Source organism: Lutjanus erythropterus, chromosome 18, assembly GCF_056507025.1.
Source record: "Lutjanus erythropterus isolate fLutEry1 chromosome 18, fLutEry1.hap2, whole genome shotgun sequence".
NCBI classification, from domain to species: domain Eukaryota; kingdom Metazoa; phylum Chordata; class Actinopteri; order Lutjaniformes; family Lutjanidae; genus Lutjanus; species Lutjanus erythropterus.
This window is the reverse complement of record NC_139334.1, coordinates 34,637,651-34,653,974: the sequence shown is the minus strand read 5'-3', so window position 1 is coordinate 34,653,974 and position 16,324 is coordinate 34,637,651. Positions and strand designations below refer to the sequence as shown.

General features: G+C 40.3%; 1 protein-coding gene across 1 annotated transcript in view; it reads right to left on the bottom strand.

Moving 5' to 3' along the window:
• The window catches only part of bach2a (BACH transcriptional regulator 2a), a 57,936-nt gene that overhangs the window by 12,615 nt on the left and 28,997 nt on the right, over nt 1-16,324 (bottom strand). Inside the window, exons 2-3 of the mRNA XM_084743103.1 lie at nt 8,271-8,553; nt 467-1,900 (exon numbers count right to left, since the gene is read on the bottom strand). Coding sequence (XP_084599229.1) covers nt 467-1,900; nt 8,271-8,537 — 1,701 coding nt within the window. The 5' untranslated portion in view covers nt 8,538-8,553. The remainder of the gene's footprint in view (nt 1-466; nt 1,901-8,270; nt 8,554-16,324) is intronic.

The following is a 16,324-nucleotide window of genomic DNA, read 5'->3' as shown; positions in this document are numbered from 1 at the left end:
TAAATTTCCCCCAAAAAAATGCGACTTATAGTCCAGTGCGACTTATATATGTTTTTTTCTTCTTCATGATGCATTTTTTGACTGGTGCGACTTATACTCCGGAGCTACTTATAGTCCGAAAAATACGGTACTTTTTTAAAAGTATCATTTTAGCACCAGTATCCAATAAAACCCAAACATTACTCAACCCTACAGCAGACCCTTGCATGCTCACAGACACGGAAAGTATAACACTGTCTTAAAAGTCTAATTCTCTAGGAGCTCTGTGAGTCTGTACTTCGGTACAGCAGTGATTACAGCTAAATGCTGATAGCAGCGTGCTAGTATTCTCAGTCAAGTTGCATAATGACGTCTTGAAGGAACTGATATCATGGTAGAAGATTCCAGTATCAGGATCCAGACTAGGTCAGTCTTAGCTGAATTCACCTTGATTCTAACACAAAGAGCAAGAAGGTATAACACTAACCTCAGGGCCAGAGACTCTAGAGATGCCACTTTCACTGTCTCCCTCTGAGAAAGAGCCTGATTCGTCACTGGAGTTGCCGCCACTGGCACCGAATCCCCGTTCGCTTTTGATCTTGGTGCAACCCTGAGAGAAGACCACCTCTCCGCCGTGGGGGTTCCTCTGCTCCACTACCCCAGTCAGGCAGTGAGACAGTCCAGAGGTGGAGCCTGAGTGCGGGGAGGAGGAGAAGTCAAACTGGGGAAGGCTGGAAGGTGAGCTACCACTGCCTGTGTCCTCTGGGTACGAGAATGAAGAACGGGAGCTGGAAGTCTGGGTTCGGGGCTCCGATGGAGGAGGGGAGTGGGCCGATGTCTTGATGGGGATAGGGCAGCTGGTGGTGAGGCATGACCGACCAGATGAAGGAGCTTCAACCTGCATCAGGGTTGAGACTTTTTCTCTGAACTTCTCATCCATGTAAGAATGGGCCAACATTTGTCGCTCGCCAGCTGCTGAAGAGAAAATGACGCTGCATCTGTCTAGCTCACCTTCATGTTTAGAAGAGGAAGCTTTGGACACTGGCCTTTCCATGTTCTTGCCAATGCCAGTTAGTGCTGCTGGTATTACATCTGCAATGCCGGTCTTGAGGTCAACGCGACCCAGAGAGTCCCTCTTGTCCCTCTGCCTGTCTTTGACCAGTTCCCTGTAGTGGTTGAGGGACAGTCTGTTGGTGAGGAGCTGCTGGATGGTGGTGCTGGGCACGCCGCTGAGATCCAGGCCGCCTCTCTGGAGGTAGGAGCGCAAGCAGGAAGAGGGTGAACCTCTGCTCGGAGAGTGCTCAGCTGCTACTGGAACCCCTTCTACCTCTAGCTCCATCTCCAGTACCTCCTCAGTGCACAATTCTGGGTTGCAACAACTCCGTTCATCTCCTTCTTCCTCAAACACAAATGGTTCCTCTTTGATCCTGGAGGGTGTGAGAAGAGTTTGTGAAGCAGCGCTGCTGTCTGCGAGCTGTGTGCTCACAGGGCTGACTGAGGTATGGTTGGCCAAAATGACATCGTCACTGCCATGATGGTTTTCTCCATTGTGCTTGTTGTCACAGATCTGGTATTGATATTTCCTGTATTTAGGACATTGAGAAAGGTCAGCGGGAAGTGATGCAGTGCTTGCTACATGATTGGTCTGCTGCCTCGTCTCTGTAGAGTCATCCAAGGATGTTGCCTCAGAAAAGGCTGTATCCTCTGCCGTGATGTCATCTTCGTATTCCACCTTGCTATTACTGGCATGTTGGTCATCATTCTGCAGCTGGGCTTGAAGGAACCGGAAGCAAGAGTCCTCCAAATTGTGAACACCCAGGAAGTCAGCACACAGGATGACCTCATGGATGTTGTCCCGACTTAAAACCAGCTTGGCTGTGTAGGCAAACTGGAGCAGTGGTGCAAAACCTTTAGCTGTCACCTGTAGAGAGGGGTGGAGAAGAAATTTCAATGAGTATTAGATGAAAGAGTAGTATTACTGTGAGTGTGATAAGCCAGTGTTTCTCAACCTGATCCACAAGGGGAGGAGAGAGAATAAAATAAAATATTGGGGAAAACAGCATGGAATGAGAGCCAGGACGCAGCTCTCAGCCCTCTAATGACAATCAACATAAGAGACAGCACAATACAGCTGGCCTCAAAAATGTAACAGCCATCATCAGCCACCAGCACAAAATTATTTTGGCAGTTTTGTGCCACAGTATTGTGCTTAACCAACCAACTAAAGCCAGTTTTGCTAGCTATCACATGGAATGAATACTATGGAGCAATGGCTTCTCAGAAAAAGTATTCCTGCTTAGGAGACTGGGAAGGAAATGAAGACTGTGTCTTCAGGTGGGTCACCTGGAAGTCCGCCAGCAGTAAAGACAAGGTGCCAGTGTTTCAAACAGAGCCCCAAGTGCCCACCAAGCTTCGGAAATTTAACCCCAACTTTCTGCAATATAGATTTTTTTCGAGAGGTCACAAACACCAGCCAGATTATTCTGGGGGGCTGCAACCCGAAAAGGTTAAGAACCACTGCCTTAAGCATCCATTTAAAACTAAGTAAATGTTACATCAAGAATACCTATATTGTGGAGCTGCAGCTCTAAATGAAAGTTGAAAAAAAAAAACAAAATTACCAGGAACACAACCAACTTGGTTTTCGGAAAAGGATGTTTGATAAGTGAGTGGGAGTGGGAGTGAGAATGGTCTCAAGATTACATGGATCTTTTATTGAAAGCAAACACTTCAAATAGTAAAATATCTAGAACTGAAAAATACCAGCTAAAGAAAATATTTGTCCAAAGGCTTTGTGACTTTGATAGACATTGAAATGGAGGGAGCACAAAATTGTGGAGACAAGAAACAACAAGAGTCTGCAGCCATGCTAGCAGCTCTGTATTAATCGATTATTAAATTCATTACCAACTATCTTGATCATAGGTTAATCGGTTTGAGTTGAGATATTTTAAGAAAAAAGTCAAAATTCTTTAATTTCAGCTTCTTTTTTCCTTTATCGTTTTATTCCTCTCTGACAGTAAACTGAATATCTTTGTTTTGTGAGTAAAACAAGACATTTAAGGACGTCAGATTTGGCGTCATGGAAACAGTGATTGATACTTTTGACCATTTTGACATTTTAAAGCAGCAACCGATTAACTGACTATGAAAATAAGAAAAAAGATATGGTGAAAATGGATGAAATACAATTTTACCCCACAAGCAACCAATTCTCTTTTTTTCACAGTCAGTTATTTCACCATATTCCCACTTTATTAATCTTACATGTCTTATATTTTTGCCTGAATCCTTTTACTCGTTCCCTCTCTTCCACCCATCACCCTCTCATCTCCCCTCCTTTCTTCCCGTTCCCTTCAGTAAGCATGGCTACTGTGTGTGTGTGTGTGTGTGTGTGTGTGTGTGTGTGTGTGTGTGTGTGTGTGTTGGAGGGGATGTTGATAGTGTGTGTTGCTGTACGCATGTGTTTACTCTGCACTGCTGTGCGTGCATGTGTGTGTATATGAAAATATACGTGTGTATACTGGTGTGCATGTAAGCCTATTTTCAGCTGGCGTCAGCAGCTGCTGCCTCCTGTGCAGAAACGCATCTTTATAGGCACAGAGAGGAGCCAGGAGATGCTGCTCTCCACCCTCACACCACCTTACTAATGAGCAGCAGGAGGGGAAAAATGGCATATGAGAGTGATGGGAATAATCAAGGAGTATGATTGATCATTAAGCACTTAACATCTTGCTTTCACTTTTTATTTCCCCTTAAGTATCTTTAAGGTTCAAAAAATCATGTTACTCCACACTGTCTGACAGTGTCATACATGTATGTTCTGTTCTGTATCATCTGAGAGCTGTATGATATTTACACTGGCAGAAATATTCAGACCCAAGAAGTTTTTTTCTGGGCAGCATCAAGTAGAAAAATAGATGCCTTGTGAAGGCTTTTATACATTTACCCTAAAGTCAGCCTTACATATTTAGTATCTTTAGCAAATGTGAGATCTTTACTTGAATAAAAAACACAGTTCTGTGGGTTTGAACATTTTTTCAGCTGGCTGGTCTAGGCTTTGGTTTAGGGGGTGAATAACATCTTTCAAATTCAAGAAGATTGTAGAACTGAAATAAATAATCGCACATTACTTTTATTTGTTTTCAGCTTGCCGCCTGCTCTTTGGAGCTCTGAAGAAACCTTTTTGTCCTGATTGAACTGTTCAAACACAAAGGGCAACTTACATCACTTTGTGACAATAAACCAGGATTACTTAAGTACTTCGTCAGTATAGTTTAGACCAGGAATATTCAACAGGTGGTCCATGACCCCTAGGCGAAGTCCTCAGAGTTACTGCAGGGGGGGCGCCAAATTATTTGGGGAGAATTTTTTTTTTCTTTCAAAAATGAAAATATGTCTCAAAATACATAGAAACATAAATCCAGCAAAGATAAATCAGCCTATTCGTGAAGAAAAAACAAAATGTTTAGCTTACAGAATACTGACAAACGCTAGCTAACCTGCTAAAATCTATCCTAACCATAATAAGTGAACTAGTTAGCTATGTATTATTGAAACATATTGACCAATTCAAGGCTCTGACATATAACCTTCCATCTCATAAACCACTAATGAAAGTGCAGGGGGTGAAGTTAACACACCTAACATTAGCCATGCTGCTGACTTAGCAGCTATGGGTAGACGAAGACGAGAAAAGACCCAAAAATATTCAATACTATATATGTAGTAGTGGTCCCTTCTCTGACTCTAATGGGTCCTTAGCCTGAAAAAATGTTGAAGACCCCTAGTTTAGACAAAAACAATCAGACAAATTCAAAACACCAGAACAGAGCTACATGTACGCTGCATTTCTCTGAGAACTTTCAGATTTACTCACATGACAAAAATGGTGCTGATCAGCCATTATTCTTTCCAGCAAATGGATTTACTTCTTTATCTGATAACCTATGGCAGTGATACTGTTGAAATATATCTAGAATGATGTTTGGATGGCTGGGAAGCCGAGGAAACCACATTAAATATGTGTGAAGCATATTTCTTCATGAAAAAAGAGCAAAGAACAACACTGAAGGTTTTTCTGTCTGTCTTTTTTCTTATGTTTCCTTGATCCAATTGGTCCAAGTTAGTCTGTAATAGACAGATAGTTCTGACCTATAATCTTTAATTGAAGTAACTTTTCTTGGTGAGATAAACTTGAATCTTTGAGTTTCAGAAACTCAAAAAATGTTATTGTATTTCAAAAATTGGTCAAACTGAGTTGATCTCTTTTTTGTGCCTTAACTGAAAATATTAAAACATTAAACATTATTCATTTACACTTCAATGAGTTCACTCAAATTTTTGAAGTACCATTTTTTTAGCTTACTAAAATGCAAAGATTTTAGTTTATCTAACGAAGAAAAGTAAATTATGTCAACAAAATATTAATAGTGGGTAAAACGTGAGGGTTCAAAACTCAAAAATCTACTGCACAAAGTTGCCTTGAAATTTTGAGTTTGCTCAGCCTTTTTGCATTTTTACAGTGTAGTTATGTGTTTAGTTGGAAAGAAATGGACTTGATGGTTCAGGTTGCAGCTACATGAATTAAATGGGAGTGAAGAAAAGAGTTATTAGGTAGCTGGTGAAGACAGCTTTATTGATTAATATTTAAGAGGATTAGTTTTATCGTGGTGACATGATATTAAAGAATACTGAATTACAGGGTGTAAACACCTGACATGTTTTTCTCATGTGCACCTGAGTTCCAGTAATTTTGGAGAGGAAAATAAAGCTGCGCTCACAGTCATTAGGGTCTTGAAGTCTGAAGTGGTGGAGACCAGAGCGAGTGAGTACTGTACAAGGTAGACTCACACAGACATATTAATCAGTTTGACAGATCTGGGGCATTATATGCTAACGTCAGGCGCTGGGATCAGGAGCCGTTCCCTGATCAGTCCCGGTGGTGAATGGAAGGGGCAGCAGCTCACAAGGTAACCGCATTGATATTCACCCCCAACATGTTTTCATAAACAGATCAATTTGTGTCGACCCTCCATCCATGTGCCCTTATTTGTCTGAGGAAGGTCAAGTCAGACTGGACAATCTAGCTGAGCTGATCACATGGTGCATCATCATCATCATCATCATCATCATCATCCTCGCAGATGTTCTTGGAGGCAGACGGTGAGGGTGAACTGTGCAGGAAAAATTACGTTTTTCTGGGTTTTTTTTTTCCTTTTCCACAGCTGCTTATTAACAGGTGGATCATCATGCTGCTAATGTTGCTGCTCTTCCTCTGTTTGCTCAGGTCCACAGGTCAAATTACCCTCAGCTCCTTATCAGAAATTGAATTTATGCCTCAGGTAAGTTTCCCATTATATGAAATGATACATTAATGCTAAGATAATACCACATTCTAGCATGTGATTTCAAATATTACTCAAAGTCACACAGTATATTTAGCTGATCATAGGTTAAACTGTACTACATATTTTCAACAATAGAGATGTTTTAGGAATATTATTGTAATATTATACAGAATTTAAAATGATACACTGTGTTGTTGTTGTTTTGTTTTATTAGCGTTAGTTTAACTCCATGTCCACTCATGTTTTGAACAATATAAAATGCTCTGCAAGAAGTAATCATTGTGTATGGTATGTTTTTTTTTTTTGCAAAATAAATTCAAATACTTTGTTAAAATGTCTTACAAATAGCTCTTCACCTTGCCTTCATTTAGTATTCAAGGCTTCATGAATATGTAATTGGTCCCCAACCTCCACTCCTACCCCTAAGTAGCTGCACCTGGCTTCTCCTCTGTTTTATAAGCTAATTGCCATAACTAGCATCACCCAGTTTCTCCTGTGGGCGGGGCATTTCCACTAACGATATGTATAACACCACCCACTCAGTTAACAGGATTGGTTCCTTAGGTTTATGACATCATATACCCAGCCTGATTGAATCTGTTTTTTGAGACTGTCCATGTTTCAAAACAAGAAATGCTCAGACATTTCTTTGTAGTTTACCGATTACTTCTCTCTTGATATGTCTTGTAACACATGAAAAACACAACATGGACATGTTAACAAGGTTATGAACAGTACTTTCACTGGAGGGCATCTTTAAAAACATTGCACGCATTGTTGAATGGTCTTATAGTTCACTTTAAAAAAAGGATAATGGTTGGTAGTTTTTTTTCATTTAGCAAACAAGACCAGCTGCTCAACTCACACTGTTAACTGTGTTAACAAAAAAAATCAACAAACTGAACAGGTGAAGAAAATAACTAGGTCCATATCTGTTTCATTTCAAAAGCCTCCAGTACACACAGCAACTTCTGTTATAAATATTTACTTTTATTTAGTGCAGTGATCTTTGGTAAATCAAAAAGGTGCAAACTCTCACTCACTTTTCTTTGCTTTTTTTCTGTTTAACACAACAGTAACATTCATCATTTAGCTTTAGAGCTGCAACAACTAATCAATTATTAAATTAATTGCCAACTATTTTGACAATCAATTCATTGGTTAGAGTAATTATATAAGAAAAAAGTCAAAAGTTTCTAATAGCTTCTTAAATGTGAAAATTTTGGGGTTATTTTACTCCTCTAGAACAGTAAACTTAATATCTTTTGGTTGTGAGTAAACATTTGAGGACGTCATCTTAGGCTTTAGGAAACACTGATTGACATTTTAAAACAAAAAAACTATTAATCAATTAAAGAAAATAATCGAAAAATTAACCAACTGTGAAAATAAGCTGCCAGTTATGTTTCATATGGCATTTTATAATGACCTTTCATAAATATAAGTACATTTTTAGACCTTCTCAAAACAGATAATCCAACAATCACATTCACGTCACATAATGATTGGTCAATCACATTCTTCGCTACTGAAAATGTGCACCCTTATATCCTTGTACGATGCATTGGATCTCAAAGACTAAAGAAAGTATGGCCAGAATCAAAGCAGCTGAGATACTCTGACTTAGTGCCTCAGAAGGGTCAAGCACCAAAAACACTAGATCCACTAGTTTTATTGGCAATTAGTTGCATTTCTAACTCTAAGCAAGTTTTGTTTGATGGTAAGGAGAGAAAGAATGCAAACATCTTTCAAGTGTTTGTCACACAGCCTCTCTGTTATAAATCTGAAGCCCAGACTGAAATAACCTGAAGACTTCATCAGGGTTAATCTCCCAGACTTTAAAAGTTTGATTTCCCCTCTAACATTTCATTTTAAAAAGAGACCTGATGCCACTCCCTGAGTTCTTGTTCTTTCTTCTGTGTTCTCTTTGTGGCCGTTTACCTTGTCTGGCAGGTTAATGATGGGCTCCACTTCGCCCAGCGACCCATTGTGCCCCAACAGGGCCTGCAGGAAGTAGCGGCTGCTGGCGGCAAGGACGGCCCTGTGTGCTCGCACCTCCCGTCCCTCCACCAGCACGGTCACGTCGCACAGGATGCCCTGCCGCCGCTGCTCCTCCAGGCTCAACAGCACGTTGGCACAGTGGACCTTGGATTCGTACACGTACACGGGCGCTGCCGCCTCACCATCCTGCTCCTCGCCTGTCGACATCACTCCCTCTAACACCCTGCACAGGACAAAATAAAAAAAAAGACAGGACACCATGTTAGCTAGATACATGCTCACACAATATCATGAAATTTACTGACCACATTCATGCTGTCAGGACTCTACAATTTTTCCACTTGTGCCAACACAATGATAAGCTTTACATTATTATGGTAAGAGCCTCACCAGTTCTTGTTCACCTCAGGTAGGGCAGGGAATCAAGAACTAGGGTCAGGTACTGAGAACCAGTTCCAAAGTAGAACAACTTTTGAAATAAAACTTCTTAAGGAATTAAGAATCTGTATTTTCGATCTCGCTTATCGAATCCTTTGCTGTTTTCAGTCACGCTTACATTTGCCTTGTATATTGCTTCATCTTGTGCTTACATACACTGCTATGATGTGGTATTTATTATTATGATGCGTCAGTTTTATTTGTTTTGCCATGAATTTCAAGTTCAAGAGCACGCTGGAGATAACAATCCCACTTTTTTTTCCTGTGAACTCCAGCTGAAGTGATGAAATGTACTAGACCCCTCACTCACGGTGTTCACTAAAAAGTCTTTAAACCAGCACAAAAATGACCATTACCAACATAAACCACCATTCTGTGATCAAACACCAACACTATCTGAAAGTAACAACTGTACACTAATTTTGGAGCACAAAATTGCACAAAATTGGGTTTTATACAAAAGAGAAAAAAAAGCTTTGGTAAAAGAGCTCTGGTAATTCGGATATAAATTAAAGTTATTGAAATGGAAGTTTGTGAACCATGAAATACAATTGCATGAAAAATGACAATTATCAAAATAGTTTTAATTAACATGAAATAAACATGTGATCTGTTGTGAACTGGCCTCTTCAAGAATCAGAATCGAGAACTGTTAAGAACTGGAATCGATAAGCTGAACCAGAATTGTTCAAATCCAAATGAAACACAACCCTACTGAAAACTGATCCCAAGTCCAATCTGCTGGAGTCATACACCTCCGAGCGGATCAATTCCTTTTATTGATACCGGCATGTTTTTCTTTAAAACGATCTTTTCAGGTAGACGTGGAAACATCTTTCTATGCAACAATGTCTTAGATTCCAGGAATGCCATGTATCTGACGCTCTACGCCCGAGTGCCGCTGCTTCCCAACCGAGCGGCACATCCATTACAGAGAGTAAATATCCTGTTGTAATAACATTAGTGCCTCACAGGCAAATCTTCTCTTTGACAAAGGAAACCTAAATGAAAATGAGCGCTGTACAAATATTCTCTCATTTCATCCATTTTAGATGACGGGACACAGACGGAGGAATCGATAAGGGAATCAATAATGAATTGGACGCATAAGCAGAATCAATAATGGCATTGGAGTGAATAAAATCTTATTAATTCCCACACCTAACCTCTACACTTCTGTGACAAAGACATCTGAACAGTAGAAGGATACGAGCAGGTGTTTAGTTATTCACTGCAGGGTTACTGTACTGAATTATATACTGTAAAATATGTGCATACATGTGGATGTAATGTCCATATGGATGTGTGTATAGATATGAAATAGGGCTGCGATTGTTTTTATTTAATGTGATGATTTATTTTCTTGATTCATTTTATTTATTTATCATTGATTTTTTTTATCGACTAGTTGTTTGGTCAGTAAAATGTCAGTAAATGATGAAAAATGCTGACGTCTTCAAATGTCTTATGTCCAAAACACAAAGAAAATATTCACATTTGAGAAGCTGAAATCAGATGATTTGGACATTTTTTATTTAAAAAATGATGTATAAAGTTGGCACTTCATTTGATAATCGATTAATAATTGATTAATCGAATAAACGTTGCAGCTCCCATATTAAAGAAGCAGATATAGGTAGATATAAAGCAGCCTTCAGCAGTGATGCAGGCAGCTCTGTCCATTGTGTTTCATTTCAATGCTGTACTACATAAAGCCCGACACAGACAGCTGAGCATGCAGTCTGTCTGTCTCATCAGCCCTCGGCTTTGTGTGCGTGCGTGTGTGTGTGTGTTTGTGTGTGTGTGTGTGTCAGCAGGCAGAGAGGGGGCTGCTTTCTGCTGATTCATGGCTTTTGAATAGGCAGAGCCCGGCACTGGGGGCTTGCTGAAGTAGTGTTCTGGCTTTTCTCCCCGTGGCCCACGGGCCAATCATCTCAGAACTGTAGATCATCTCCTGCCTCCCCTCAGGAACACTTCAGGCTCAGACCATTCTCTATTGCTTTTCATGATGCGTGCAAATTGTTCACTACCACTGTTTACCCACTCCTCTACTCGGCTCAGATTTGCAGAACTACTCTGCCTGCTGAGAGCCAAAACAAAAGAAAGGGAAGCTGCAGTCACTAACATTGCTCTTTGTGTCTAGTCATCTACTGTATTCCTCACACTGTAGGCTAAGACTTGGCTTTATTCTCACTGTTGTACTCTACTGTACCTTGTTGTTTGCCTGTTTCATGTTAGAATGATCAAATTAATGCTGAATGTTCACCAAATAAGTAAGTGCCTGTTTATGAGTCAGAAGAAATTATTAATAATCTTTTAGAAGGAGTAGATGGTTATAACTGTTCAATCGAGCAGTGAGACAGGCAGCTACTGATTTTTCTTTCAGAGCAGTGGACTTTTGTTTTCAGGATAAGTCTTATCTTTACATTGACAGCCAACAGACAGGTATAAACAGGGTTTACTTTCTCTTGCAGAGTTCCTGCAGCCTGCCTGAGCTTCCTTGAGTCTGTGGAGGACAGAGCAGGGGAACCTGCCATAGATCAACCATAGATCATATATTAAACAGGATTTCAACCATTTTATGGCTCCGACTTACAATTTGGATCGCCGTACTCATTTTTGGATGCACAGTCATTACTACTTCCAGAGGGTGGCACTAGAAAGTTAGCCTTTTGTTGTTTTAATGCTGCATCAGTGTGGGAGCAATGAGCAATAGAGACCAAAACCGTTTTTGTGCCAGGCTATAAACATTTTTTTCAAATTTTTGAATATGAAGGTCTATGGAGACTGATTCACTTCTGGAGTCAGCCTCAAGTGGACACGTGGGGAACTGCAGTTTTTGGCACTTGGCAGTGGAGTTGTAGACTTGTGGCCACACAAGGCCTGGCATTAAAATGGCTAAATCCCTGTAAAAGCAAAGGTAACAGGTCATACTGTTAGCAACCAGGTTGGGGTAACTCAGGAATTTGAGAATGTAGATTACCAGCTGGGAAGTTGTCATTGTGGTTTTCTGTAATGATGGGGACTCAGAAAATGGTAACATGCAGATGGCAGGAGAGCTGAATGATGCTGGAAAGAGTTGGCCAATGCCAGGCTTACACCCACAGTCTCCTTCCTGTGAGCCAAACTAGTAGAACTATATTGGGATTTATGTCAATGTTTTATAATCATTTTACAAAATTATGTTAGAAAATATCAATTATGAACGATCTTCACACAAGGTCCATGTACATGATTTTTTTCTTTCATCGGCAGACCTATTTAATGCTGTAGCTATTGCTATTTAACTTCAACATGAGTCTGAGAATACTGTCTACCTTGAAATTTTCCAACAATATTTTATCGCTGTCCTGTGAAAACACTCATCAACTCATGTCCAAATTTGGCAATTTTAAATTTTTGGATCAAACTGAAGGAGGGAGTGCTCCTTAATGGATTGAGCAAATTTCTATCAGTTTCTTACAGCAATCCCGACAATTTCTTACGCCAAACAGACCACTAACAAAAATTAGGGATGTCCCGATACAACTTTTTCACTTCCGATACGATACCGATATTGCAGCCTTGAGTATTGGCCGATACTGATATCTATACGATACGATATCAGCACGAATCATACATACTTTTATTACTTATTTTGTAGTGTGGAATGTTAGAAAAGGCTTGATCAAGTGACGTTACTCAAACAGAGAACAATAGTCAGCAATCAGAGTCACCTATGGATAGAAGTGCTGGAGCAGAAAATGGACTGCTTATCAGAGCGCTTATATCAGAGATTTTAGATGCAGTCCGATAAAATCCGATACTCGCTTTTTGGCTGACATCGGACCGATATCCGATATCAATATTGGATCGGGACACCCCTAACAAAAATACTGAATAATCAGAAAAACGCATTGCCACAAAGCTGAAAACATGGCTGTTTTTCTTAATTTCTGAAAAGTGACATTTTGGAGACAAGTGGCTTTCATTGGAAAGGTAAAACGTAAAAAAGGTTGCTTTACACTTGACAACACAGCGTGTATAAGACTGAGTACCAGAAATATCCTGGGTCAATTATACATCAGATCATGGAGAACCCAATATAAATATTTCACCAGAAAAATGGAAGGACCAGAGCAAATACACCTCTGTAACACTGACATTCAAGGTTTTTTCTTTTTCCCCCCCACTATAGTTACTTATTCATGTATTTCATGCATTAGGTCTGCATTTGTTTTGAGTTATTCAGAGGTGGGGGAGGAGATGAGACAGTAAATGACACAGACGGACATGATTTTTTTGGTAAATTATACTGTACAGCTGTTAAGGAGTATCAAATATATTGAGTATCAAATACATATATATATTAAGCCCCGAGGAGAAACTACATTCTTTTCACTCTGTTGTAATTTTGTACATACATACACAGGCCTGAAATACACACACACACAAACAGGAACCATAGACATTTGCATTTGAGAGAGGTGTCAGAGCGAGGGGGCTGCACACATACATATAATCAGGCGTCCCAAGCAATTAGGGGTTCAATGCTTTGCTCAAGGGCACCTCTGCAGTGCCCAGGAGGTGAACTGGCACCTCTCCAGCTACCAGTCCACCCTCCATCCTTTGGTCAGTGTGGGACTTGACCCTTCCCAAGCCAAGTCATTACAGACTGAGCTACTGCCACCCCAAGAATGATGTATCGGTGAGGACGCCTCTGCAGCACCACAATATTTCATTTAAAACGGTATTTTGGCAAACATTTTGCCTTTGACAAATATTGTGCATCCTGTGATTTGAAAATTGCAGTAGACCATATTGCATTTTTTATAAAAATTCAATGAATTGTTCAGCCCTGGTTTCCACACAGTCAGCACAAAAGCAGTTGGTGTGGACTAAACTGTGGACACAAAAGATATTCCAAAAACACACCTTTAAAGTCATTAATTGTTTTCTCACTTAAACCCAACCCTCAGCAAATTAAACATTTATACTCATCTTGCAGGTAAATACTATTTCCAAAACTGTTAATCTACATCCAAAAAATAAAAATGCATTAACTCCAAACTGGGACCTAGAGTTCAACCCTGAGCTCCAGTTTTAATTTCTTAATATGAACAACTTGTAGCAGGTAAAGAAAGGGGGCAAATAAATCATTGAGGGTGACAGGTAATTCTGTCATCATAGTAATATGCAGTTTGTTCCATTTACAGCTGAGAGCCAGAGGTAGCTCTGCAGTCAGTATTGACTACACCATTACAACAAAATATAGAAATCATTTGTAGAAATTGCATAAACATTTCTCACTTTGAATTAGCCCAGTCTTTGACGCTCTCGGTGTTGCCCCCCCCCCCCCACCACGATGGGTAAATTGTTCAGAGACAGTTGAGGGGCTTTGGTAAACAAGACGTTGCCAGTGGTTTCATCATCTTGTCTGGGCCGTGCTTTAATATGTGCGAGGAGAGGATGGCGTGTTTCAGCAGCAGAGCGGCCTGACAGGCAGCTAACTGATATCCATAATCCCCAAACTGTAAAATTACTACTGAGGATGAGCGGAGCTGGGCTAAAAGAACCTGAGCGAAAGTGAGGAACTGTAGCTGCTCAAAAACAATAAGTGAAACCATATCATTGACTGTATATTTAGCCAGTTATAAAAAGAATATAAAAAACACAGATTCAATAGTTTGAGTTATACAAGTGTTTTAGAGTGAATATTCTGTTGAAAACATATAAGTGCTGAACTCTACATACAGGGCACAGTGGGAGTGTGTTCTCTCTGTATTAGATTATCTTATTAGGCATAAACAGCGGTAATGATGAAGTACTGAACTCCCCACTGGGCCACTTAAAGTACAGGTGTGTTGAACACAGCTACCTGAGCCTTGTTAGAAAAATATTGTGTGTGTTGTGTTTTCTGCCACCATATTTATTCCTTCATAGTTTTGTGTTTGGCTGGCGCACTTATATTTTATTTCAGAAAGGTTCACGGGCCTGGAATTAAGTCATTTTTTGGGCACGGCCACTTTGGCCTTTGATAAATACAGATTTATTGGGGCACTGTGGCCTCTAGCCCTAATAAAGTGCCTGGATATGCTGGAGGTTTCTGCCTCTTAACTCTTTCCCCGCCAGCGTTTTTTAATAAAGTTGCCAGCCAGTGCCAGCATTTTTGACAAAATTCACTGATGTTTCCAACACCCACACTTTTTTATAAGTAATTGAATGTTGGTTGGTTGCATCAAAAAAATCCACTTTTCAGACAATTAACTGAGAAAATGGCAAGAGACATTTTTAAGCAGAACATTGAATTCATGGTTTTTATTTTTGATTTTTTTTCATTTCATATTATGTGTGTGACATCAGTGTCACCAGTGTAGCTAACGTTAACTGTGTGTGTCCCCTGCTCCCCCCAAAAAAAACACCGTCCGAGAGGCCCGGGGGCGGGAACGCTCTCTGCCCCGGCTGCAGCATGAGTTCCAGGGGCTGCGGTGTGAGCTGCCTCGCTGTGTCCTGCCTGCTGTGGAGGTCGGGGGGCTGCAGGGTGATCAGCCCCGCTCTGTGCCTGAGCTCTGTGACTGGGTCGCATCGCTCTCTGACCCGCAGATCTGCAGCTGAGCACCGACGTTTTCATGCTAGATAACCGTTGCTCATTCCAGCGTTTCTCTTCTCACTAGAGTGACAATTTTTTGACAGATGATCTGTCACAGTGTCGCCTATCGCCTGGCAGTGAAAACAATAATTGACGAGATATCTCGTCAATGGTGGGGAAAGAGTTAGAGGGAAGGTTTTCCTCACCATAGTCGCCTCAGTGCTTGCTCTTGGTGGGAATAACTGGGTTTATAATGAGTATGATCTGTTTGAAAATTGTACATGAAAGGAATGAAAACAGACATTAGCAGTTTGAATTAAACAAAAGCTCCCTGTTCTCTGCATCCATGGCACTGTCTATTTGGCTGTGGTATAATTCCTGCCTATAACTTGACTATAATACATCGGCTGCCATTATACTTCTTCCAGATAAACTGGTATCAGTGCTCATCTCTGCCAATAATTAACAAGAAATGTCAGTACAGAAATGTTACAGTAAACTAGGTGTGAGGAATGGAGAGCAAGGTAGACGGAAAAGCAACACCATTCTCCTATGGACTGTCAACCACGCTGCCTGACTTAGCCCTCTTTCCTCACCTGGTACGAGTCTTTCAGAGGTCATCAAGAATTGAAAATAGGTGTTTAATGCTGTATGTCACAAGTAGGAGTTTATGCATTTCTAAGATGTAGCAGGATGTAGAAAATTGCAATCTAATTAACATTAATTTGGTGTTAAGATCAGAATGTAAATTGCAGAATTGTAAAATTGCAAAATAAACTGTAAATACATAGAGACTTGGTGGTGGTTTAGTTTAAGAGATAACATTTCATTTCATTAAAACACTACTATAACCTGTTCTGAGTTTGTCACACCACAGACACATGTGTTATTAACCACCCAGCCAAATTTGAGAGATTAAAAATCACCAAGTATATCAAATTAAGTCTCAAAATCAGTAAAAATGCTGGCGGTGTGTCCACACTGCTGT